The sequence below is a fragment of the Aedes albopictus genome, chromosome 1, assembly GCF_035046485.1.
Source record: "Aedes albopictus strain Foshan chromosome 1, AalbF5, whole genome shotgun sequence".
In the NCBI taxonomy this organism is placed as follows: Eukaryota; Metazoa; Arthropoda; class Insecta; order Diptera; family Culicidae; genus Aedes; species Aedes albopictus.
In genome coordinates, this window is record NC_085136.1 from 152,146,856 (window position 1) to 152,174,731 (window position 27,876).

The following is a 27,876-nucleotide window of genomic DNA, read 5'->3' on the forward strand; positions in this document are numbered from 1 at the left end:
CGCATAGCGGTGTAGTCACGATGTAACACGAAGGGTATCGGGAAATGACGTACTTCCGGGTACGTCCGAGATCATTCACTTTCCCTTATCTGAGGCTACAAAGACTCGATCATTTCGTCCGTGATCGTCCAAAGAATTGGAAGTGTCCGCGTTTGTTTCGTAGTAAGGTGTTAAAGTGATGTTTGATATAGTTAAATTGTCTAACTTGTGTTTCGTTCATAGTAGGCCAGAAGTGTGCGTTAATAACTGTGTGCGATTGAGAAGTAGTAGAAAGATCAAGCCAAGGTGAGAAATTGTGCTCTAAGCGTGCTCTTGTGCCAGTGCTTAAGTTTCGTATCCCGCCAGTTTCTCTTCAATCCGCAGTTCGCCGCGCCCAAGCGCGACCGCTTCCTCCCCAACGGACGAGAAGTACCCGGCAACCGCCAAACAGCCGGAAGCGGACCATATCCAAGTCCCAAGTCATCCATATCGGTCCGAAAAGGCCCGGGGACCTTCAAGTGGACGAGGTCCACGAGCTGGTTCGCCAACAAACCAGCCGGGCAGCATCAATTGCCACAAACCGCCATTGCATAGGGCACGCCAAATGCCATTGCGATCACGCGGTGACGAGCCGATCAATGACCAACGACCGCCATCAATCAGCCAAGCCGCCGGTGAGTCAACGACCCGGCCTGCAGGTCATCGACTGCGAAGGTTCGTAAGCAGAACAGATCGGTGAGTCAACCTTTCCTTTTTTTTTCAAGAAGTGCGGCGTCCGCTGAGGGCGCCGCGGAGGACCTTTTTTGCCAGTCAAAGACTGAGGATGAAGTGCTGAAAAGTCAAAACAAAACCCCTTTTCGGAGATCGGAATTCTTTCCGACAACATCTTGGGGGACCAACGTCTTGGCCCCGTGAAAATGCGTGCGTGAGCCATCTTCGCCACCACTGCAGGGAAGCTTCGTCACCAGGAGCGCAGACAAATACGAAGCTGAGCTTCCAGCAAATGTGACGTCACGATACAAAGCACTGAGCACAGTTAGGAAGAGAGAGGGAGTGGCTAGGGAAATCGCACACATGCTAGGAGGTAGACGATAGAGAACGAACACGAATACGATTAATGAATTCGAATTGATGTATACCCGTGAACATGTATGTCATCCTAGAAAATAAGTCAATATAGTCATATAAGCCAATATATTCGTATCCGTCCCATTAGCATCTGGAATAAATGTGTTTGAGTTTCCTTCCTAGCAATTTGGTTGTTTAAATGTATTTAACATCACTGCGCGTTTTGTTGTAGCTTCGTTTCCCGTCCTCCACATGTCGAGTTTGACTGGGTTGTTTTATGAGTGTCTTCCAGCTCAGTGAGGGATCTGGTGGCGAGAAGAGAGAGTTCGCCAATGATGAGAACTTCTTTTTAGTGGTATCGTAGGGGTTCAGGTGAGATCTCTCATCGTCGTCTCTGAGTGTCGTCGTGATTGTTCTGTTATGTTGTGGTAATAGAGATTTCCCGTTTGGCCGTTTTAGATCGTAGCCAGCTGGATCGATCCATAAATCCTTTCCAGGAAATTAAATGGACTCGCCCTTTGGGAGTTTCATCCGGGCAATTTAAAATTGGGCTCGTGGTCTCCTTTCGAGGAGTGGCGCATAAGCCACGTGTTTTATGCTGGATCGCCCAGCAGCGGCTACAATGGCTCAACATTTTGTGGAGAATATCTTTAAAAAATCAATAGGCAGTACGAAACTTGTCAAAGGAACTAGCTTTTTAATAAATTCTGCTAGTTAATTTCCATATGAAGGGATTGAATAACAAAAAAAATCAATTAATGATGTCACCATAATTCCATAACACAATCGAGACAAAAACTTGTTGAGCATACGTGATTTTTTACTTTGTATGTGTTTTTGGGAAGTTCTTATGTGACATTTTTAGAAAAATACCTAAAAATTCGAATTTCACCAAATAGTAAATTATGAATAACTCTTAAACGGATAGAAAAAACGCAATGCTGTCTTCGGCAAAGTTTTTCCTCATAAAAATTCCTATCTATTTATGGAAATTGTTTTAAATTAACTTTAGATTCAAATACTTTTTATGATGGGTAAAATGCACAGTTTAACAAAAATTGACAAATTTTAGTAAATTCAAAAATCCAGTATCAAAAAGTTAACCTCAAAACATGTCGTTAATTATTTTTCCCAGGTAGTTTGGATCCATATCAAGCTGTAAAAAATATAAAAATAGTGGGTATTGCCAATTTTTGTACGGTAAAAAATATTTGTATGAAATTTATTACGAAAAATGACCATTTTTCAAAAATCTCGCCGGGGCGACCTCTAAACGTCATTTCTGAAAGTTGCCGTCATACAAAAGTTTGTTTCTAACACCCTTAGCTATCATAGGGTGAGCCCCCAAGCCTTTTGACCATGTGAAATTTTGGGACAACCTAGTAAGCATATAGGGCACTGCATTGTTATGATTTTGTATGGGATTTTGACGTTTCTTGGCCTTGTTGTTTACAAAATTTCTGTAAGAGTGAAAGAGAAGGCGCGAATTTCATGCAGTGCCCTATAGCCGCATCACACCATGTTGGTGGACTCTTACCACCGTAGTGTTATTCTTAGCCAATTGACACAATCGCTACCGACACAACACAGCTATCTAGGCTGATCGAGGAAAGACGTTAATATTGCTGATCAACTTCATACGGGATCGAATAGCCGCTAAAGCACTGGATGCTCTCCTTATCGACACACCGTTTCGCCCCAGACCCTAGGGGAGATCCATGTTTTCTCGGAATCAAAAACACAGTTTTCTTCTAGCATATTTTTTTTTTCTAAAACTTCATCTGGATAAAAGACCATGTTCTAGCTACAAGTGATCTTGGTTGTGTACTACATTATTTTTGAGGAACTGATAGTTTGTTTTCAGTCCTTAAGAAATATGTTAGATAATTATAATTTTGTTAGATCGTAATAACTTTGTCAAAACTTCACGTTTATTCAAATTAGGTCTTTCAGAGTGTCTACTCATAAGACAAAATAAAATACCCTGAGTTTTCCAGGTTTTTCTAGGGGGGAAACCCCAAAAACGGTTCAAACGTCATTCTCCTCGGGGAACGGAGAGAAACGGAACGCAGAATCAAAACAATACAGCAAATAAGTTTACCTGCAGTGTGTTATCCGACGGCCATAGGGTAACCAGAAGTTCAAACTAAAAAATAAACCCCGTTGGTTTGCATGAGGTATCGTTCAAACCAACGGGGGTAGATGGTACCCCCGGACTTTCTTTCACTTCTCGCTCCTTCCGGAGATCTTTCCAATTTTTTTTTCCAAAGTTTTTCCAGGATTTTTTTGAGTGGTTTCAGGATAGAATTCCGCGCGTTGTTTCTCCCGAGATTCCTTTTACAGAATTTCAGAGTTCCTCTTTAAATTTCCTCCAGGGATTAGTCTCAGAACTTTTTTCGGAGAAGTCTCAGTTTCTCTCAGGATTTCTCTCGAGGTTCCTCTCAAGATATTTCCCCGGGAATACCTTACAATGCTTTCCCAGGATGCATTCCGAGGAAAACTCTTAGAAAAAATCCTGCGAGAACTCTGGGAGTAATTTTTAAAGAAATCCCAAAATGGAGCACCCAGAATCTCGGGATAATCTGGTAGAGATTTCGGGAAGAGCTCTGCGAATAATCCCGAGAAAATCTGTAAGAAAATAATCTCAGGCAAGAAATTAGACAATCAGCTACAAAGAAAGCCTTGAAAAATATCCGAAAAAAAAAATTACGGTTTTAACTGCATGACAAATATAAGCAAAAGCTTCTGCAGAAATCCCAGAAGACTTTCCAAAAAATTCGATTAATTTTGAAAAACTCGTAGGGACATCCCAGGATCAACACCGGCAGGAATCTTATGGGAGAAGTCCTAGGAGAAACTCCGAGAGAAATCGCAAAAGAAATCCCGCAAGAATCTTTGGGAAATATATCAGCTGAAACTTCTGTAGAAATCCAAGGAGGACTTCTTGTTCCTTTGAATTTATTTCAAAAATAAAGTGAAAATATCACCGGAAGTAAACATTTTTCGATTCCTTACATAATGAACTTTTATTTGCTCCATAGGTTGCCATTGAAAATTGTAAAATTTCTATCTAAAATGCGGTGGCTATATTTTGCTGTTCGCATATCTTATTCAATGATAAAATTGTCAGATAATTATTATTTTAGTACATACTATGAAAAGGGGGATCAAGTCTCCCCGTTTTCAAAATAAGGCATATACGGCATACAAGACAACTTGAAAAGAAAATGAATGAAGACTCTGAAGTTATTTTCCTTTTAAATGAATCATGTGCTCGAAAGGGGATCAAGTGGGTCCCATTTTTGTAATATACATTATAAACACTCATAAATAAAAACTCAATTTTGAAAACTTTAACAATAATTTAAAGTCCTTCTGTTGTGTATAAACTTGCAACGGATGTTTACCTACCATCCTGTGTGAAAATCGGATCTACACAGCTAATCGCGTTCGGTAATTTTTACCGAAATCTCAACCGCTGAGCGTTCGGTAATGGGTTTTTAACGAAATTCTGTAAAAAATTACCAAATTTCGGTAAAATTTTATCGTTTATCTGTCAAACTCTAACGAATTTCGGTAAAAGTTGCTACCTTTACCGATTTTTTGCTGTAAAACAAACTTAACGGTTAAAGATTACCGAAGTTGGTGATCTTTTCTAACTGTGTTGTTTTGTGTTTTTCTTAAAGTTACAGGCAAATTAAGAAGAATGGATCACGTCTACCCACTCTCCTCTATATATGATGGTTTCAATTTCAGGTTTCAATTGTTCTCCCACAACAGAGTAGCTTAATTGGTAAAGCACTTGTCTAGCGTATGAGGGTCGTAAGTTTGAATCCCACCTGAGTTGTGGATTTTGTATCCATCATAAATTATTGGTAAATTAAGGCAAAATCCACAGCTCAGGTGAGATTTGAACTCACGACCCTTCTACGCTAGACAAGTGCCTTGCCAACTAAGCTACTCTGTTGAGGAAGAACAATTGAAACCTGAAGACGTGCTCCTTTTCAAAACGATAGATTACTATATAATGACTGGTTAAGGAATGTCACTTGATTGGGGGTACACCGGAAAACAAAAAAACAAGGAAGGCTTTCGGATTTTCAATGATGACAAGCAACTGCTAAACTTAAACATAAGTTTAATAAATTATTTTTCAGTTTAATTTTTGTTACACGTCACTTTTACAGTCGTCACATTTTGTTTCGTATAATTTTTCAGTCTACACAGAAATTTGAAAGTTTGCTCGCAGGATGTTCAATATTGTTCGTTGCATTTTCTGACTGCAGAGTTTCCTGTGGGATTTGTAGCTTTTCGTTTGGTTCCTAATGGTTGCTCCAATTTAAAATTATTTCCAAATGTTGGCAATCTGGTTGTCCTGTGTGCATTTATTGTTGACATTCATGTCTAACATTTCATCTACCAACTCACAAGCCTTCAAATATCTAAGTTTAAGGTTCGTTTTTATTTGTGCTTATATTTGTTAAGTTTTGTTTTATTATACTAATTTTGACATTAGTTTGTGTTTTGTATGAACCGTAAGTTTCATATTTTGCAATGGAAATTTGGAAAATGCAATGAGAGAAAGTGAATAAATGACATTTTGCTACATTCCACCCGTACTTACGAATTTCTCGAACAAAACAGTAATTTCCCAATCTGAAGTGTTGCCCGGACATATTGAAATGTAATTTGATTCACTTTCTTTTTTGTAAACAAGTTGGTTTGTCGAAAAGCCATCTATCACATTATGAAATATTTATATTGGTTCATTGCGCTTACAATTTATTTGGTGTACCTATTGGAAATTGTCTACATTCAATGCTCGTATTTTGAATGGTATTACTAAAATGTCGTTCAAATTTTAAAACTAATTGTAATGTTTTTGTAACTTTTCTTAACATTATTCTATAGACACTAACAACTCTACGATGATAAGAATCTACAAAGATCGTTGTAATGAATGTTGAATTTACCTGTCTCTAGTTGTAATTGAATTTGAGGCAATTTTGCGGTGAAAATTCTTTCTCCTCTGTTTTTGATCAGGACCTATTATGCGACTTATTGGGGGCTCATGATTGGTTTTGAGTTGAGCAAATCGATGTGATTGTTTTAATTACCAAATAGGACAATTGTAGGGATGAGGTTCTGGTTGGCACTCGTACTATTTCTTAAAACGGAAGTTTGCACCTTGGGCATATAAGTTTAAGATTTTTTCTCCTCAGATTCCACGCTCTCATTGCTTTCTTCTGAGCTGTCATCCTTTTTCGTAGTAGCTGCAGCAGCCGCTCCGGTTGTGGTTTCTACTTTGGTTTCAACAGTGGTTGTTGCGGCAGGGGCTTCAGCGTCGGTTACCTCTTTAACTGGCTCAGATGGCGCCGGCTTGGCTTCTTCAGTAGCATCATCCGAAGCTGATGCTGGTTTCTCCTCTGGCTGCTCTACGGGTTTTTCTTCCTCGGCGGTAGCTGCTGGCGCAACAGTTGTGGCGGCCGCGTCTTCCTTCTTCTCTTCCTCATCGTTGGACCGAGCTGCAGGTGCAGCATTGTCAGAAGCAACGGCGGCAAGCTCAACCGTATCGGATAGTTTCACGGTATCTTCTTTCACTTCTTCAGCGGCAACCTGAGCTTGAGTTTCATCTTTGGTTTCAGCAGCAGCAGCTACCACTTCAGAAGCCCCGGCGGCATCGGCGGTTGCACCGGCTTGAACTTCTGGAACTGCGACGGTTTCCTCTTTCTTAGCTTCTTCGACAACTGTTTCGGATTTCACTTCAGGGACTGGATCAGCTGCGGCTTCGGTTGTAGCCGGTGTTTCTGTGGCACTTTCAGATTCTGCTTCTGTAGTCACCGGGACATCCTTGGCATCCGAAGGTTGCTCCTCTGGAACTGTCGCGGTCGCCGTTGGTACTTCCGCCACATCTTTGGCAGGTTCCGCAACTTTTACATCTTCGACGGCTTGTGGCAGTGGCGATGTGTATGCCACAGCGAAAAGTGTTACGAGTAATGCTAGTTGAAGTTTCATTCTGAAAGTAGGAGAAAGGTTGCTAAATATGTTTGTTTGTAGAGATAAGCTATTTAAAAACGATGTGATTGAAAATGATATGCGTAGAAATATTGTTATTTTTATTACACCGAACGGACATAACGAATTGTAGTTAGAATAGGTTTCAGGCTTTCCATTAGTCTGCTTATCTATTCGTTCTTTCTATTCTACCGATTCCGGTATATCTTATTCAATGCCATTGTAGAATACGTCAAGGCGTTTGCTTGAGCATGAAATCTTCTTTTCACATATTTGTGCCATCTGAGTGCAGTCGAATAAGCAGGAGAAAATTAAATTATGCACATAACGGTGAACGCATCGTCGGATTCAGTACTATTCCCCGTATTCCTGAGTTGTTTCATTTCTACACAGAGAAAGTCGGACCCGCTCATCCTCTTCAGAACAGGGGATGCAGGCTGGTGGTCTTTTGTTCAGTGATAAAAAGATTCCGGCTCGGCTTTCTTGTCATGCACATACCTCCATCATACCTCTTGTGTTGCAATGTCAATGTTAGAGAAGTTATGCTCGTTACGCCTAAGCAAACGACGAAATGTGCTGCTGATGAAATGAGGGCGCTCCAGAGAGGAAACCCGTTCCCGTTGCGCTAAAGTGGCGCAAGAATGCCAGATAAGATTCAACGTAAACAGAAGACACCCAATTTAGTGGGTTTCGTATACTTGTCTCCTTCAGTTAATCTTTGCAACAGCAATTTTCTCTTCGAAGAAGCTGTTACTGGTATCGTGGGTCAAAGTTGTATGGACAAATTCCGGAACATAATTTCTACGGAGAGAAGAAATCCGTCGTTCCATTGATGAAAATTGCACTTGCAACCAATGGAATATCATCTTTAAGTATTTCATATTTAGTGTTTGTAAGATCTAATCAATAGTAGCGAACTGTTTTGAGATAACTAAAAATATAAAAAAGTAAGACAATAAAGGTTTTACGTTCAATTCAGGGTTCAGTATTTTAACCCTTTCCTTCCCACGATTTTGAACGACTATTTTTATGCCAAAAAGCGTTTCCGAAGATAGTTCTTGAACAAAAGTTATTGCAAATTGGCCATGTTTTTCGAAATCAACGAAAAAAAAAGTTGTAAACCAATGGTATTTTGATTGTTTATCAATAGTTCCACTACTGAAACAAGTAATTGGGAGTTGGGTATACCTAATGAGAATAAAATCATATTCTAAAAACTATTGCATCATATTCATCTGATTCCGTTTGTCTCGAGTTCGTCGAAAATCGATGATGCTCTAGAGCAACCATGGGAATGATTGTTTAATTAGAGAACGCATTTTTTAAAATAAAACCGATCGAATCTGGCAATGTGTTCAACTTTAAATTGTAATGCACATTAGTGTCTCAAGAAAACAGTATTTTGTTGAGGCAAAGTTAACATAAGTCACTTTCGGTGAAGCACTTACGTATGAGAACAACTCGCTGATTTCTCAGCCTCCAAAGAATGAAATGGCCACAGCCTATAAACCTGCAGACTACTGACGGCGCTTATCGACATTATCATCGTCAGTATCTATTGTAGATCCCATTTCAGGATCAAAATACCTGCGTAAAATTTGGGCACGATCGGTTATGTCTACGCTTTGTAGTTTGTTTGGGATTTTTCATGGGAAAATATACTTTTTGCATTACTCATGAGAAGCTCGAATTTTTCTAATACCATGTAATCGATAATGTGAAAACATAGCCTAGGGTGTCTTGAAAAACTTTGTCGAAGACAACGAAGTGATCTGATGTCTATTAAAAAGGTTGCAGCGTTGGCATTGCTTGCTATTGTTATTCCTTTACGTGTTAAAACTTAAACACGCATACATGCGATTCGTTGAATATAACTTTATTTACAAGCACCGGATCGCTTTGTAGTCTTCGACAAAGTTTTTCAGCACATCCAAGGATATTATTTTTCACCATTGGTTAAAAAGTTTCAGACACACTTTTTCAGCTTATGACAAAAATGAAAATAAAAATATGTTTTCCCTTACATAATCCCATACAAATTTCGATTGCATTGCGCAAAGTGCAGACGCAACGGATCGTGCTCCAATGTTACACAGATACTCAGGACCCGAAATGAAACCAAAAAAAGCTGTGATCTGAGAAATCGGTTCCGATGACCCACGCTAGCCTATTGTGGTCAACCTATCGCACCACTACCTTGTGAAGATCAAGCTGTGTCCAAAACTTTCCGTCATCAACATTGTACATACAGTGTATCAAACAATTGTCCGTACAGCAATTTTTTGGTCAAAATAATTTTTCATTTAAATGATTATAATTTTTTATACGTCAATCAAAAACGCAGAAATTTTGACCAATTATAACCCATATATTACAGCTCCATTGGTAAAATTTTGAGCGAGATCGAGTAAGTTTTCTGAAAATTATAGAACTTTTAGTAAAACTTGTAAAACTTTTGAATACATTTTTAAAACATTTTATCTCAATATGTACTTGATGAAACTTTTTCAATATTTTTCGTGTTACAGCTTATATCTAAGGCTTTCATATGCAGCTTCGTTTAAGGTTTTAAATTCACTGCAAAAAATATGAAAAATCTGTATATGTTCAGAGTGTCATTTGGAAATTTATCATATTTTGATCAATAATAAGTGTTTTCAACTTTTTTAAACTCTCTTAATGATATATTTTTATACAGGACCTACTAAACTACATATGAAGAGTAGGTCCTATGTATTTTTCGTTCAGTTAATGCACTTTTATTGGTGGAAAACGTTTGGCAGATTATATGTGCAAAATATGGTAAATTTTAAAACATCGTCAACTACATACGCACATTTTTCATATTTTTTGTAGTGAATATAAAACCCTAAACATGGCTGCATATGAAAGCTTTAGGTCTAAGATGTAACACAAAAAAAAAAATTGAAAAAATTTCATCGAGTACATATTGAGATATAATGTTTTAAAAAATGTGTTCAAAGGTCTTATAAGTTTTACTAAAAGTTCTATAACTTTCAGAAAACTTATTCGATCTCGCTCAAAATTTTACCAATTGAGCTTTAATATATGATTCATGATTGGTCAAAATTTCAGCGTCTTTGGTTGACGCATAAAAAAGTTATAACCATTTGAATGAAAAATTATTTTGACAAAAAATTTGCTGTACGGACAATTCTTTGGTACACTGTATCGGCGGTCGCCTTGGTACGATCTAGAGTGACTGAAGCAACCGTATATCGCCATTGAATACGGCCCAGCGTTAACGGTCCAGGGTGAACTTTTGAATGATTGCTGGGAGTACAGTCAATGTATTTAGCCTTCAACGGCGCATCCGAAACCACAGTTAGGAACGTGAAACGAAGTCGATGTAACGGTTGGTTGGACGAAGAGTGCTCAGAGTTTTGGAAGGAGCAGAACACAGCGTGGACGGTAACACTGCAGTATGGAACCTGGCAGAATGTTGATCGATACAAACAAAAGCAGTGGACTCACCACTTTCAAGAAACACGCAAGTTCTACCAGAAGCTCAACGCATTTCATAACACGTGTCGAAATGGGCAGTGATAAGGACGGACGAGAGCCTCTTGACGGACGGATGCGATTTGATTGAAAGGTGAAAGCCGAACTTCGAAGAACGGGGTTTAAAATGCAGGCCTCCATGCACTCTCAATCTGGAAGACTTTTTAAAGCTTATAAACAGTATGCAGAGAAGTATGCTGCGCCTCAGTTCAATATTAATGCCAGAAAGCAAAAAAAATCTATCTAGCAGTTGAAGCCTCAGCCCCAAGCTCAGCCCAGTACGAATAAGTGATTGTAATTAGCTCCTAGCATTAGGAATACATATGAAGAATATGATGAAACACTGTTTCACTTCTCGGCTAATTCAAAGATAGCATCTGTAATTGATAGAACCTTCAAACCGGCGCAGACCGACGTGATTGGTTTCATAATAACCAGTAATAATCAAAACATAGCCTTCCCTCCTCGCCAAGCAAGTATTACTCGAATTGATGGGATCTTCCAAAGCCTTCTATCAATCAGCTGACTCTCAAGTGGCGCACCTATATGCCAGCTCACGTAGACTCTTCTGATCGATTTGTATAGCCCAGTCAGCGCGGCAGCAAGAAAGCAACATTGAGATAGTAAAAAAAATAGCTTAATCGCTACCGAACGCCGCTACCTGTCTGTCGGTGTCATTGACACTCACAGCGTTCCGTAGATCTTCTTCATGACACCAATAGGGAAACTATAAACACTCCGTTCGACAACCATAACGTTTTATTCGTACGAAGCCCTGAGAAAATGCGCAAAAACATGCGCTCTACCAAACAAAACAGACAACCGAAGAAGACTGGCACTGTGCGGCCACGTTCCAGCCCAAGGTCGCGATCATGATCCGCGAACACCTATGGAGCGCACTGCCTCCCAATCAGCCCCGCCGGGCTCCACGGTGAAACAAACTCGCGGGATGATGAGATAAATTAAACTGTTCATTAATTCAAAGATCAGCCTTCCGAGGATTCCCGCTGCCCCCCGACCAGCTGTGTGGTTCTACAGCGTGGTTCGGATTTTTTTTTTTTTTGTGGCTGACCCCCTCTCAAGAGGAAGCAATTTGCTGTCTTTTTCTCCGTCTCAATCCGAGTATAAAACCATCAGAATTCAAGCGATCTTAAAGGCCGCAACAAGAAACGCGCGTTCCAATTAACATGAAACCCAAACATGTACCATTTGGTGTGATACAATGCGGTCCTAAAAGCGCCTCAGCAACAAGAGAATCTCTTCGCAACAAAGGCCAGCAACAACACATTTCACCGAACTTCTGTGTACTCCCTCAAATGCACTTTAAAGAAGCATAAATGAAAACAATTCACACGTGCGAGCGGCACCAATTATTTGCATTCTTCGGAACAGTGAAGCGCTTGCCACAATGTCATGATCGATCGTCAAATCGATCAAGGCATTTGGAAACGTAATTGCTTCCTCAAACAAATGGGATCGCAAAATCATCGGTTGATGTTGTTACAAGACGTGTCGCACGTTGCTCCATAACGAAAGTGGGTATGAATCATCTGTGATGTTAATTGGTTTGATTAAATTAACACCTTTTATAGCGTAAACTGAATTGTCATCAAACTTCGAGAGTGCACAAAGAGAAAATTGGCGCACACATTGTGATGAAAAATATCTGATAAAGCTGGAAAATTATATTGTGAAGTATGTTTCGTTCACACAAAACCTATGAAAACAAGTATGCAGTCTCCAAGGAACAGCATATCAAGGTGATATTGACATTTTTTTGTATAATTTACATCGATATTTGACACCACCCATTAAATCCACAGTACCTATTGAGTATTGCTGGTCATTGTCCCTTACAAACCTGTAGTGAGTCACTGTTTCAAATGCAGAGCCAACGCCTTTCCACAATACTTTCCAAGTAACCATTAAGCCGTAAAAATGGCATTAAGTCGGCTCTATAGTCGAATGTAGAACCTGGCTAACAGAGCTAATTGGTTCTATATCCTCTTATAGAGCTACTCAAAAGCCACTTTTGGCGAATTATTCGGCTGATATACGGCCAACTTTAAAATATCGTACCAAGTCTCTGGAGCGAAAGTTGTCAAAAGTGAGACAAAGAAAAAAGAAAAAAAAAATATTTTGTTTATCTCCTGTTCTAACTTCCTTCGCTTCCATTGAAGTTGCTTTTTTGCTACTTCATCCAGATTCTATCTGTTGTCCTCCGAGTTCCTGATCAAGTCCAAGTCCGTTGCCTTTCTTATCTGCTCCACCAATGCACCATGGGAATGGTGTGATCAAACTAGTATTTAAACCATGAAAAACAAAATAGTTTGGGCATTTCGAGGGTTGAAAATGATATGGGATGAGGATGATTCAGTGGTAAGCTTGGTGGTGACGAACGCAGGAATTGATGCAGGAGAAGCAATGTTTATATAAGTGGTCGGGAAACGTTTCACAAGAAGAGGGAAACGAGCTGGAGTTTGTCTTGATTGAAAAAAAAATGGAATAATCAAGGTAACCAAATTCCATTATCTATTTAACAACACCATTCCGATAAACATGCCAACAACAAAAATACTCCCGTTTCGTCCATCCCGTCCGACATGGATGTTTAAAATGTATTGATCATGACCGACTCGAGTCTGTTTTGGTCGAAATCTATTTTGATTGATATAAACGTCATGTGCTCCAAGCCCTGTGACAGCACTGACAAGCTTCTTTACAGCTTGTAGGCTTTATATAGGCTTTCAGGGATTAATTTAGTTCTTACTGGTTATAGTGCCTATAAGCATTAGGAATGCTTATATAGAGCTACTTAGCACTGAAAAACTGTTTAATGGCCGTTATAATGCTCAGAACAGTGCTTAGTGGTTATCTGGGTTGTCTTTCGAAAAAAAAAAACTTCGATTGCGCCTTTCATTTCATTCAATAGTCAATTTGTTTTAAGTTTATCGACAATATTTGGAGCTTATTAGCTTTCAGTAAGCACTAAGCTTACGAAGAATCAATTATTTTGAAAACATTCAATATCTTGAGTTTTCGGCTTCCTATCTCAAATAATTTGCGATAACTGAGTTGTTTGTTGTGTTAACCCCTGAGGAAGGTCGTATACCTGGACCGAAACGTTGGGGATGATCTGAAATCAGTCAACGCAACTTATTTTAGACTGCAAGCTGGAAACCCAATAAATTTAAGCACACAAATCAGTTGAAATTCGTAGCCATTTGTAAACACTTAGAAATTATAATGGAAAATCTGTGTAAGACACGAGATGAATTCCTGAGGGAATTACTTCTGGCTGTCAAATAGCCTCCTACAATTGACATTTAGGGCTACCAACCTAGAAAAACGTGTCTGAAGTTTCTCTCAAACATCCCCTTAAAAATTTTGCAGAAATTCAATGTATGCACCCGTCCTGGGCTGGAAGGTACGGCTTGAACCACTGTGGAGGCCTTCAGTGGAAGCTGTACTGGAAGACCTTCATGGAAACTGTACCGGAGTAATAGGTTCACTATCTGCTGATGCTGGTGCTGGCCTAGCAGACATATGTAGATGATGATCATGATGGCGAGAGAACGGACGTAGACACCGACGACATAAGTGGCAACGACGAGAACTCGCTTGACGGGTCCGTCGGGAATAAGGATGGTTTTGGGACTGGGGGCACAATTCTTGGAATGCTCCACGCATCCAACAGAACATCTTAAGGCGGTGCTGCTGTGGCTTGCTGCTACCTGGTGTTGTACCGCCACGACTGTGTATTTGGTTGACATGTGCTCGATCTACCCGCTGATCCTCAAACCAGACGGTGTACCTACATCACCTTGACGATCTTCTCACATATGGTGCCAGGTGCCCAGTTGTTGCGTGTACAGATAAGCTTCTTCGGTTTTCTTTCTTTTCATCTCTTGGTGGGCGCTCTGGTGGAGGGCGTAGCAGGTCCAGACTTGTCCTGATGCGCCGGCCGAACATTGCTTCGAAAGGTTATTTGCCCTCGTTGATCTGTCGATTCCAACGCTTTTCCATCGCCGACCTTCCCCTCCTGGATCCTCTTGATTGCCCTCAGGAATGTGCGCTGCTCGTGAACTGCACCCCGTTGTCGCTGATGAGCGTTTCAGGCATTCCGAGGCTTCCCAGGATGCTGTTCGTAGCTGTGAAAGTGAACCGTTGAGATGGAACCACTTCCGGCTTCTTCGAATGCGCATCGACTGGCAGCAAGTACTTCGTCAATGGGACCGGCGAGATACACATGAGCCCGCTTCAATGAGTCCGCTGGTCGTGTCCACGGAAGCAATGCTTCTTTCGGTGGACTCATTGCTACGAAAGCTCAGTATTTGCACACCTTCTCGTACTCAGCAATCTCCTAATCTACCGACGGCCAATACACGTAGCTCTTCGCCAACGCTTACATCTGTAGAATGTATCCCAAGTAACATTTTAAGTTTTGTTCGGCTCTACAAAAGATCTTCATGACTAATTTTATAAAACTTGCAATAAAACTGAATTATACATCAAAACCTCTTGATAACCTTTTCAAGAGTATCTTCCGGCTAAGTGGACCACTCTCGGAGAGGTTTTGCAAACCGCATTAGGAGTAGCAATAAACCCGTTTTAAAACCTAGTTGAAATATTTCCCATTCTCGATCGTTGTTGTTTTTTTTTTCAACAAAAACTATGACAGCTCAAGATGTAGAGAAGCTTCTTTGATGGCACGTAAAGTTCAGGACGATACATCATTCGTAAGTAGAAAGCGAATTTTTCAAAGTAGTATTTTAGTAGTTATTGTGCTGGTAGCCTTATGCGCATTCGAATTTACCGTGAATATTGGAGTTGCAGAATCATAAAATTAATGCGCTTCGAAAATAGTGAATATTATCATCTTGGAATGAAATAAATCAATTTGTGAATTTAGTAAAACTATCGCGAATCACAAGAAAACTCGGCAGAGAGAGTTTATTTATTTGAGCATGTTATGAAAATGGTTGCAAACTATCAATTCATTGCTAATTTAATCAAAATTGTTCTTTTGTTCTTTCAATATAGGGTATATGTACCATTCCTTGGCCTAATTTGCAAGCCGCCTTGACAATTTTGACCATAACTCATAAATTAATAGCACTAGAAATGATATGTCCACCCTATTACACACTCTAGGCCAGTGATCCTCAGCCTAACTGTCTTTGCGGGCCAAAATTGAATTTTCAAAAGAGACTGCGGGCCGCAAGTCATTCAAGAGATTATTTTTATACTTTTTCAAGATTCAATACAAAACCAAAATATTGAAAAAGAGCAAATAATTAAACAACCTGGAGTTATCAGGAGATTTTATTTCATTTGAAAAATTTCTGAAAACCGTAGGGAATTGAAAGCAGAGTTTTCAAAACCGTAATATTTAGGTTTTTGTTATTGATAATGTTGAGCAAATTATTTCAAACTAGTTGCTTAAAAGTCGTACAAAAATAAGCAATAGCGACGCTGGCTAGAACAATATGGATCTCTTCAAGAATATTGTGGATAAACTTACAGCGCTGATTAGAGGTGCAGAATTGTGAAAGTCCTAGACACGAACACAGACAAAATTCTTGTAAAATCCCTGGATCCAGTTTTGACAAATTTCCGAATGGAGTTTTTTACTGCAGCTTAGGGATTTCCTGAAAATATAACGAACCCTTGGAACTGTAAGGTTTTTTGAGACATCTTGTGAATTTTGAGGAATTTCCGAATACCTGGAGGTACTGTTGTGGAAATCATTGATTATTTTATAAGTTTTCCTTGCGTAATTTCTTAGGAAGTCAATGAAGAAACCCCTGCAGACATTATTTTCTGCGCAATGTGTGCAACTTTTGTAGCCAATTTAGAACAGATATTCTAAGAAGAATGCTTAAAAGTATAGCTAGGGCAATGAGGAGTATCTTGCCCAATCCCTGATGTTTTAAGCGAAATTCCGAAAATTCGGACAGCACTTCCTTTTAAAAGAAATTGTAGGCATAAATTTTGTATTGCCTGTATTTCTGTATTTTTCCTGATAGAAGTGATGAATATAAAGTACATCGAAAACAAGGCTTTTTTCGCCGCTGAAAACGAAACGAAAATAATTTTAATTTTGTTTTCGTTAAATTAAACAAATTACTAAGTAGTCTTTTCAGTTCGTAAAACTTTCAAAAATCTTACTGCTTTTCAAAAGCTTTCCATGATATTGGCAAAATTTTAGTAGTCAATTTTCATTCTCATGAAAGTTTCAAAATATGGTGAAATTTCTGATTTTAATTATGAAATCTATGAGTGGGCCACTTTCTTATACCTTTCAAAATCAGTTCGCGGGCCGCACAAAACCTGATTGAGGGCCGCATGCGGCCCGCGGGCCGCAGTTTGTTGACCACTGCTCTAGGCAGTGCATGTTTCACCAATTGGGTTTTTAAATTAAGAAAAATGTATTGATTTTTTGATTTTATACGAAAGAGCACCTTTTTCTGAACCACTATGATTTTTTTCAGATTTTTAGAACTTTAGTTTGGTACCTAAAATCGATTTCGAAGAGATTTATCGAAATCACCTTTTGACAGCTGGGCAACTGCTTGACAGCTCCGCCCAGTACAAAGTGCGACGAGGGGTGATTCGACAAATCGCTCCCATACAAACTTCAAATTGATTTTTAAATAGGTTCCCGGGCACCAAAATTCATGAAAATTTGGATTTCGGCTCAGTTTTGCATGCAGATTCAGAATATGGAATTATCTCAACACCGTTAAAGAAGCCAATTGGATGTAAACTTACGTAAATATTCAAGATTTTACTTAATTAAGTTGAAAAGATTCGATGCGATAGTATGCAAAAATTGGCCTATTAGTGGATACAACGTTGGCCTATTGCTACCCATGCACTAGAACCACTAATTATCTCATTTTTTTCAATATTTCTGCTGAAGTATTATCTCTGTTTGTTCACCAATCTTACCTTAAAATTATATTTTCGGAGCAAAATTTTCAAAATACTATAATTAAATCACTTTAACTAAAGTTCTGTCTTAATTTAGTAACAATAACAACGCAACCCTATTATTGTGTTATATTTTTACAGTCACCGCACACAAAATCTTTCTTCCTGTTCGTTCTTTCTGGTTCTTACGCAAGAAATGTTGTTCACGTCTTTTTATCGCTGTTTTTGAAGTCACTTTACTGATGGGCCAAGATTTGGGTACATAGTGAAAAAAATGTCCACAATATTCGGCCCACATTCAATTTGTTAAATAGTTATTATTCGTTGAAAACAAATACACAAGTTCAAAGTAGCGTCTTTGACCGTCGCATCAAATGTTCAATTATTGAAAAGTTAATTCGAAATGTTCCAGAATCATGCCATTTATGATCATGTGTATAGACTACCCACTAAGCCGAAGAATCATGGCGTCTACAAAAGCTAAACAAAGTGACATTTTCATTCATTTTTAATGTTCCAAACTGCTAAAATTGAAACGAAATGTTACAGTTGTTTGGCGCATAGCTTTTCCGATATCCAGTTATGCGTGTTTGTTTGAGTTTTTGGTTTACATTGAGATAGGCCGAACGAGGGGACTATGCCAACGAAGCATCCCGATACCCTATAATGCGAATGGACTGCTCCGGTTACCATGGGTTTCGGAAAAACCGAATTTCAGGGAACATGTTCTTATACTATTCTAATGCCAACATTCTTGACGTTGAGGTATCGAAAGCGAGCAAAAGCTCCTCGGGAACACTGTCCAGGGATGACCCCCAAACTGGGACGCAATCTGCGACCGCTGCTCTTTAAAATATATTTAACCCTCTACTTCTAATGGTTGCTCTAGCTAGAGCACCATCGATTTTAGGCAAACTTGAATCTTCGAATGAGTGTAATCAGTTTCGTACCTTTTAATTTCGCCCTATGTTGCGTATCCTTTGACAGATGCGTATTTCGACTACCACTTGTAATCTTTCTCAGTGTCAGTTATCCAGTGGATAACTGACACTGAGGAAGATTACAAGTGGTAGTCGATATACGCGTATCTGTCAAAGGATAAGCAACATAGGGCGGAATTAAAAGGTACGGAACTGATTACACTCATTCGAAGAGGGTATTCTGCTTAGAGGGTTCGAAAAGTCGGTACAAGAAACTTGTATCGGTTGATCCGTTGCACTTCTAATGAATTCGTTCACCGCTTCTTTGAGATGAGTCGTTCGCCAACTAATGTTAATTAAAATTGAAACCATTTGCATAAAGTCTAAAATACCATAGCTCCTACTCGCCTTGGTAGGTCCACCGCCACTTGACCCGATGCGATCGACTCCATAAATTCTTGCCCAGTCAGTCCCCGTCAGTGGCTGATTTCGCTGTGTTCCGCTCTATCGAAGTGATTCATCTGAGAAACATTGGCTATGTCAACCAAGAACTCGTAACTCGTTGCTACTACACTGTCGTCGTCGGCAGTCGGTTCGAGGTGTGCTGCAGTAGCAGCAGCAGCAGCAGCAACAGCAAAGTTCTGGCATATCAAACCCAACGCTCACGCGTGCTTAGCATTGCAAATTCTAGCCGGCTTACTGATTGGCCGCCACGCCGCCGCCCTGGACCGCGCGCCGGATGAAACTATAGGTACAATCTGCGCATTATGTGCGCGTGGCGTGGCGTGTTTTCTTCCTACCCGTTGGAAATGCCTAATACTTAGGTGCTTACTACTGCGCCAAACGAACGAACGGATGCTGGTGGGTGGTTTCCCTCCGGGTTGCAATCGATCGCATGCGTATGGTAATTTGATGAATCATAGGTCAGCAGATTAGACTGCTGCTGCTGCACCTCTATCGCAGGTCAAACGGTTAGCAAAGGGGTCATGTTTATGGCGGACGTTGTCGTACCTGTTGTGTACCGGCGTTTCTCGTGATACATGTAGTTTATTTTTTGCAACTATACAATGCGGCGTTAAGAAACTATAATTTCCATTGCTCTTCTTTTTCTTCTTCTTTTTCTTGAACATTACAATTGAGTTACACTCGCTGAGACCAGCCCACTATTTACACCTTGACTTTGAAAATGCTCAAGGTGGCGATTTTGAAAGTGCTTGCCAAAAAAGTAAGGAAAATGTATTTGGTTACTCAAACTATGGACCCTCGTTAGTTAGATCCACAACCATTTTTGCGGACCCCTCGGTTGGCTCATTTGAACTGTTATAACTCGAAAGTTTCTTCTAAAACTCGCTCAAAACAAAACGTCATTGAAAAAGATTTTAATCTTGCACCTCGCACGCTATGTCCAAAGGGAAGTATAAAAGTGAATGTTTCCCAAATATTGTTCGCTAGGATCGAAGATTTGGAGCTCTTGCTTCAGAATCTGTGCGGTTTAAAATATTTCATCTTGGGTTTTTTATTTTTATTTTTGATTTATTTTCCTTTTTTCCCATAATGTCGAAAAAATCACTTTGAGATCAATTTCATATATTCTGAATCTAAAAGAGGTCCAAAAATACGGTTCTAAAGAATAAACTTTGAGGTACATTCAATTTTCAAAATACTTTCCTTTGGACATAGCGTGCCTCGTCTAATGTTTCGGGTAATTTGGTATCAATAACTAATTTATAAATTAGCTTGCATTATATGTTAAAACATATTGTGAAAGAGCTATAATTTCATTAAAACAATAAGATTGAACTATGGCTCCTCGAATTCTGTTTCCGTTTAATCCACGTCTATTTCAGGTACAAACTGAACTGAATTCCCGGCAAATCTTCTACGTACGTGGCACTATGGTGCATAGGAAGGTCAAAAATTATGATTTGACTGTAGGTGTTTATTCGAAAAGTCGGCCAACTTCTTCGCAATCCAAATCAAATCGTGTGTTCAAAGCACTTTTGAGCCGAAAGCTTTCAAATTGAGCTGGATGTTGATTTGGAATAACGACCAAAATATTTCAGTTAATATTTTTCCCACCAGATCATAATACGCCGTCACAGTGCAACTAAGAAATCTGTCTCTATGTTTGTGAAATACAATGTTTCGTTTGCAGAAAATCCACGCACACTCTTGCTTTCATCTTCCTTAGCCGAAAACAACTGTTTACAAACATTTTACTGACGGGAAAAGGCGATTATTTGAATAGCTGATGATGCATTCTGCAGCAGTGAAATCTAAGTTTGACGTGCCACAGAGCTTCTGTGATGTGTAAATTGGAAGTTGGTTCATCAAGTGAATCTGGTGAAGTGAACATTTAACGGCGATAAAGAGTTGCTGCTAGTTGCTGCTTTAGTGTGATTGCCTTCATCGTACGCAAAACGAGAAACATTTTCAGCTCGTAAGAGGAATGAAATTGAACAACGGGAATTGACGTATATGACAAAGTAGATTTCAACCCTACATTAATTTCTTACTCGGTGATCTCTTTCCATAAAATGATCGTTGTTCAAGGCAATATGATCTTTAAAGAGTTATTCGGCCTCACATAAAACGACCATTTCGGCAGGTCATCTATTTTGGGCACTTTTTTTTGTACAACTCAATTAATTTTGAATTAATTCACTTAATGCAGTAATACGTATCTCATCGGGTACAAACGATGAGATACGTATACTTTCAAGCCACGGAAAAGAGCCTAAAATAGCAGGCACTGTCCAAGTGATTTGGCACCCTTATAACAGAGGATCAAAAATGCCATTCGCAAAAAAACGGTATTCGGTGAATTGGTGTTTTGGGAAAGGACATTCAATGAAAAGTAGCACAACCAGAGGAATTCCTAGATGGGTCCCATGAGGAAATTTTTAAGCATCCCCTGGAAAAAATCTCTCGAGAAATTTCCAGAGGAATCCTAACAAGAACTGCTCGCAGGACTCTAGCATGAATTTCTAAAAACAATCCCAGCAAAAATACCTGGAGCCGAAATCCCAGGAGAAATCTCTGGAAAATCCCCGGAGGAATCTATGGGTAGGTTGGATACGGTTAGGGCTGGAGGATCAGAAATATATTACTTTACGAAATTTGTTTGTTGTTTTCAAATGACATTATTTTGCATAGTGTATAATCATGCCTGCCACACGATACACGATTGTAAAATGGCCAACCGGCATTAATTGCTTTCGATTAATAAATTAGGGGGTTAGAAGTAAAGGAGTGTAAGTGACAAAAACCCACTTTTAAGTAAATGAAGTTTAAAGTTTTTCACCAATTTTGCATCCTACTAAATGTATGAAGTTTTAAAATCGTCCCAATTTTCTCCGATTTATAGTATGATTTCTAATCATCGTCAAAATAATCTTAAAAAAGTTTATGAAGGCTTGAAATCTAGAGAATTTGTGGATATGCTCAGATTAAAATAGACAAAATGGTCCCGTACACCCAAGGGGACGACATCCTATTTTTTCACTATGGAGTTTGACAAGTTGGATTGTGCCTCCTTACGTGGAGCATAAATTTATGCTCCAGCCAAAATATTCACCATATTGGTGCAAAACGCTTACATCACATTAGATCTCGTGAAAGTGTTGATCATGAAAAAGGGGCATATTTGATAATTTTCAATTTGAGAGTGACAATGTAAGATTTAAACTGAAATCAACCTTTATATTGTTTGGTATAAAATGGTAACACTGATTGTATGTTGCACTTTTCTTGAACAAAAATAGAGTGGAACAACCCGGTTAAAAAGCTGACAAAATTGGGGATAGTCAAAATTGGGTCACCACTGCCACTGTAGAATACTTGCAAGAGTACTATCAAAAAATCCTCCAGTCATCAGTGATGGAATTTTTCTCATCATCTCGCGAGTGAAAAGCCAACACAAGGCTTACTCACGATTCCGAGAAGAAGCAAAACGAAAACAAAAACACTCATGAGTTTTTATTCGTGAAGAAATAGTGTAAAGTGCCCCACACAATGCATACGTTTGCATGTGCGTGACAGTAGTTTGACACATTTCCCATGGGAAAACTGTCAAAAAAACGCAAACCTCGACGGAACGGACGCTATGTGTTCCAGGCTTAAGTCCGGGAAGTGCGTTTTAGTGTGTTTATAATATCAAATCCAGTGATTATCCATCATAAACTAATACTTTATGCTTCATTGCTCCTGAAAAACAGCACTACCAGCACGCTAAAACTGCTCAGCACTAAAATGTGTAAGACCTACTCATAAGTGCATAATTTCCAGACCACACAAAAATGAGTGACAGTTACACATTCTCAAAAAACAGCTCGTACACTCGTCTAGATGACAAATGTTGTTTTTTTTTTTTGTTTTCCAAGGTCACTAGTAAACCTAGCTAGATTGGCGTACAAATTTTTTTTGCGAATTTAACGATTTTGCGGACACTGGAGCTGATTTTGTAAATGTGCAAGGGTTACACATTTTTGGTGTAGTCTGGAAATTATGCACTTTAGTGCTGAGCGGCGTTAGCGTGAGTTGTGAAAATGCGTTTTTCGTCGAAATGTGAAAACCCCAGAGAGAGAAGCTTCGTGAATCACAGGCGAGTGCTTGTCAGCTTCGTATACTCACGAATAAAGAAGTGCAAGTATGAGCGCTTGCACAGTGACGTCAGCATTGTCTGTTTCTCTTTCTTTCCTTCGGCGTCGGCCAATAAAGCCGTCCTTGCCCTCAAACAAAAATTGAGGCCAATGTTTACAAATCGTATGAGAATTCGATGGGGTTAGGTTTTTGCTGCAAGCCTCTATTCTCGGCCCCCTATTGTTCGCGAGTAGGTTTGCTTTGATTTGTGTCTGCTCACATGCAATCTTTATCATTTTCCATTCTTGCCAGTCATTCTTTTTGAATTTCTGTATTCACGAATCGCATCGGCATAATGTCTATGTTTGAAGAATATTAGAATATGATGTTTTTTTTTGATAATATTTTTCGTTACAGACAAAAACACCATTTTGATTGCGTTACAATTTTTATAGAATGTTATCTGAAATTTAAAAACTTTATTCATGAAACTCTTCGAATTTCTTGAGATAATTTGTTGAAATCTCAAAATATAATAAGATTTTTAGCCAGTATTTTTTCTATATTGCGCGTTGTGCTGTAGATTATCGCACAACAATTTATAAAATTGCTCAGAGAGGGTCACCAGTACATCTTATCATGTTCGATAATTTTCCTTGAAACACATAATAAGGCCGTTACAAATATTTATTTCACTTTTTGTCCCACCACTCTTTGACTGGTCGTGGAACGTTGGGAGGGGGGGGGGGTGTTAAAAATAATAAAGCATTTAATTTGAAAAATATTAAAAACTCATCGGATTTGTTAAAGAATTTTGGGCAAGACCCGAAATTTTGATAATTTTTTTTATCTGCCTCCAAGTCCTAGCCAAACATTTTTGAAGGGGGGGGGGGGAGGGGGGGGGGCAGTCAAAATAAAATATGTATCAGCCTAACTATCTGTCGGAAATGTTACTATGAAAAGCTAAAAGAGTGTTGTTTATGGAACACACCAGAAATGTTTGCGAAAATTTCACCAGTGCATTCTTTGGAAGAGTTTGAGTGTACTTTGAGATTCACCAATGCATTCTTTGGAAGAGTTTGAGTGTTCTTTGAGACTCCTCGAGAACTTAACTGCGTCCCTTGCTGCGTCCATATCCTAAAATGGACGCAGTTAGGAATCTCCACCAATCTACCTTTTTTAATTCTTAACTATTTGCATTTTAACTTAAGCTTAATTCTATACTCCACACAAAACTTCCTGGAATTTCGGCTCTTCCAAAACGTCCATGAGATTTTTTTTTTCCAAAAACATCCCGAGCAACAATCACTTATTTAATCAACATTGCAATCACATTTTTATTCCACATTTGATTGAATTACAGTTTAACATTATTTCATCACAGCTTGTAATCAGGCGTTGTTCAAACAAAAGTGGAGAAGTTATTCAGCAATCTTTTCTCCAAGCGCGATACAGATTTTATTAAACTTGTATTCAGCTATGATAACCGGCTGAAAACAAAAACAAATTGAAGTGCGAGGTGCATTTATACTTCAATCATGTTTATTTGTCTCATCTAAACGCATTTATAACACACAAGCTCTTCTAAAAATTTCTCAACTTGGGATTTGAACTCGTGATCTCCCAATCACCCGCCGCATGCCTTGCCGTCTACGCCACCCTGGCATTGGAAAGTTGCTCGCATCTTCACCCAGCTGTGAAAGATCAATATTCAGGTTTTAGAAGGTTGGAAATATTCACAAAAAAAAGTTGTGAAGATAACTACATACAACTTTTAAATTGCTACGAAAATTAGCAAATTTTTCAAATATTTTGCATTGGTGTGCAACAAACATCAATACGTATTTTAAAATGAGGAACTGCTTTATTATAATCACTTTGACCTGTTGTTCAATCGAAAAGTGATAATCGAACAAATAAAACATTAATTTATTTATATAGCTTACTGTTAAACCAGTATTGAACGTATCCACAATAGCTGAAGTATTGAACACCAAAAGCATTTGTTCAACTTATTTAAACCACAATAATCAGCTATCGGAAAGTTTGGAACATAAGACTTGCACAGTAGAAAATTTTCTTCTTCAACTTATATTAAAGCTAGTAAGGGCAAATCGAACAAACGAAAATTGCTGACGCTTGTAAAGCTTGTAATTAAATTGCTGTTCACATACGTGCCAAATGTTGCATTTTGGCTTATTAATAATGTAAATAGCATAATTTCAGCTTATTATTCAGCACTTGGTTTTGTTCAGCTGAGAATGTTATAAACCAGCAATAATTCTACATGCATGCTTATTTATGATTTTGAATTGTTCCTTGGGATGGCATAAGTATGAATGTTGTCAAGTTTCTGGTTTTTTTTCATGCGTTGAGTACAAAACATTCACAAATGATAATTACGACAATTGCAGCAGCATGAAATTGAATCAACTGGAGCTTGCTTTTTATGCAAAATTCTTCTCATTTCTAGTATGAATTGAAACATAATCTTATGAGAATGGATGCTACTTTGTGCGTTCATTCATGCAATGTGATTCAAACGGATGATCTTGATTGTGCAGCATCTCTCTTGAATGAGTATGTAACATTACTGTCAATGCAATACGGCTTTTCCATCTAGGCATTCATGCTACACATTCTTTCAGGTACATATGCTTCGTTCCCTCGAGTAAACGCACAAACGATTTATTATATGAAGAACCTATGGGAAATGAGAATTAATTAGTCCAATTTTTCCGCCTTGTCTTCCATACATCGCGAATATGCATTGAAGACATTGGCTAAGTAGCAACAACCAGTTTTATTTAGAGTGTTCTGAATTAAAAAATATTTTCATATTCAAAATGCGATTTTTTTTGAAAAAAGTCCTTCACTGTGTTCCATATTCCTAAATATGATGCTTAGTTTCTGGTTTGGTGTTAAAACTTACAAAAAAACGTCCTATACTCCAATTTTACATGAAAAAAAAATCAAGTTTTAAAGCATGTTTTGGCAGTTTTTGGTGGAAAGTATAATAAAAATGAATACTTTGACGAAAAGTTTGTTCAGAACAAAGATAGGCAACAGAAATATCTACAACAGCACGCCAAAAGATTTGAAGTCGGTCAAACGGTTAAAAAATTACCGGGTCCTAAAGTTTTTGCAAAAAGAAGAAAAAAAAAATTAAATCTTTAAAAACTCATATTTTGCATAACTTTGGAAAAACATAATGTTCTACAGGTTTATTCGAAATTTAATTGGCGAGAGATTCATAAAAAAGATTGAAAATCGGTTGAAAATTGAAAAAGTTATGATACTTAAAGTGAAAACACCTTTTATTTACTCGAAAATTCAACATTGAGGCGGCTGCGCCACCTCTTAATCTCAATATTTTTGACTCAAACTCAGAGGTTTCTCATTTTACGTCGTTTGAATCCAAAAGAGCTTACGAATTTTAGGTTTCAACAACTTTTGAAATATAAGCCGCAGCCTAATGGTCATTCTGAGGATGACTGGTTTGATTCCAGACACTTTTAGTAATGGAAATGTTCGTGAACATCTTGAGCACAAAGAATCTTCTTGACTTCCTTGGGCTTAGAGTATCTTCGCATCTGCCACACGATATATGTATGTACACATGCAAAATGGTCATTGGCAGAGGAAGCTCTTAGTTTATACATAACTGAATCGAATTGCTCATAGCGCTGCAGATTGGAAATGCAAACAATTTGGGTGAACTTATGCGACATCTCAGAGTTCTTTAAATATTTGGAATCCAGGCAATTGACATTTTAGTTTTAGAAATCCTAAACTCATGGATGAAATTTAAAGCAAACACAATAACAATTAGATATCTATTCTTGGGATCTATAGAGCAGTCTGCCATTTTTCCTTATAAAACCTGCTGACTATTGAGACAATTGTTTCTTACTTACTGGACGTTACAATAACAAAAAAATCATCATTTTAAGCTGAACTTTACGAGTAAATGTAACAATGAATTGAACACTGATGATATTGATTATTCATTTCGTTCACATATAATGCTGTACATTTTTCACGGCATCAGGATCAAAAGAATACAGCATATCACTTTCAATGCACAAATTTACACGAGAATCGCGGTTGAATACAGTTTTTTTTTTAATTCTCACCTGGTTTAATCCTCTCAGCGCTTTTACGTAACGGCGGTCTTTAACAATAAATGTCACACAATTCGTAGATTCTCTTCTAAATCCCAGCTGATTATCCTGTTCGGTATGGAGCTTGTCTGCAAAGTTTGCCGGCAAATCAATTCACACCAGTCGGTAAAAAGAAAACGAAATTCATTAGTATTCCACCATCCATGCACTTGAAAACTTTCGCTAGAGCTGAACAATCAAATCACACAAAGCACAGCACCGAACAAATCCTACACCAAATTTATGTTCTCGGTTGAAACACAATTCAATAAAATATTAAAGGGTGCTTTGCACTCGGAAGAGCCAACAATTGAAGCGGTCTTAGAACGAACGAACGAACGAACAATAATCACCTTCTATTCACTGTGATAACGAGTAAGAATTTGACGCGAGCTACGTTGTCGGCAGCTGCTTATATAGGCTCGACCTGCTCTTTGCCCAAGAACCGAAGAACTGCATGTACCTACTATACTACTCCGAGCTGAGCGAGGCAAACTCTTCTACCTATGGCAGCGGCGGCGGCGGCGGTACGTCCAATGTGGGAGGTTGGTTGATGCTGGTCTTCTTCGCTCTCGATGGAGTATAGGGGAAGGTGATCAGAATGCGCCATTACTGCATTCCTGAAATTACTCAAAATTTGCTTTACATGTCGATCTCTTTAAATTTTGCCAACGTAGCCTGTGATTGGGCGC

The 27,876-nt window shown here is 38.7% G+C and overlaps 2 protein-coding genes across 4 annotated transcripts in view; one reads left to right on the plus strand and one right to left on the minus strand.

Annotated features, from left to right (window-relative positions):
* LOC109412949 (serine/threonine-protein kinase S6KL) overlaps positions 1 to 27,876 on the plus strand; it is a 102,325-nt gene that overhangs the window by 22,225 nt on the left and 52,224 nt on the right. The gene's annotated exons all lie outside the window — the stretch shown is intronic.
* Positions 5,169 to 27,689, minus strand: LOC109412950 (brain acid soluble protein 1). Of its 3 annotated transcripts, none has more exons than XM_019686608.3 (3): positions 27,538 to 27,689; positions 27,158 to 27,273; positions 5,169 to 7,063 (listed from the first exon to the last, which is right to left on the minus strand). In XM_019686608.3, exon 3 carries the CDS (start codon positions 7,060 to 7,062, stop codon positions 6,250 to 6,252), a length of 813 nt encoding a protein of 270 aa, XP_019542153.3. In that variant the 5' UTR covers position 7,063; positions 27,158 to 27,273; positions 27,538 to 27,689; the 3' UTR covers positions 5,169 to 6,249. The 3 variants fall into 3 exon arrangements, with proteins under 3 accessions (XP_019542153.3, XP_062701584.1, XP_062701583.1); XM_062845600.1 differs by lacking the exon at positions 27,538 to 27,689 and adding an exon at positions 27,405 to 27,537; XM_062845599.1 differs by lacking the exon at positions 27,538 to 27,689 and having other exon boundaries at positions 27,158 to 27,531.

What these genes read in the sequence shown, in the direction of transcription:
- LOC109412950 (XM_019686608.3), bottom strand. Translation starts at nt 7,062, where the DNA reads ATGAAACTTCAACTAGCATTACTCGTAACACTTTTCGCTGTGGCATAC.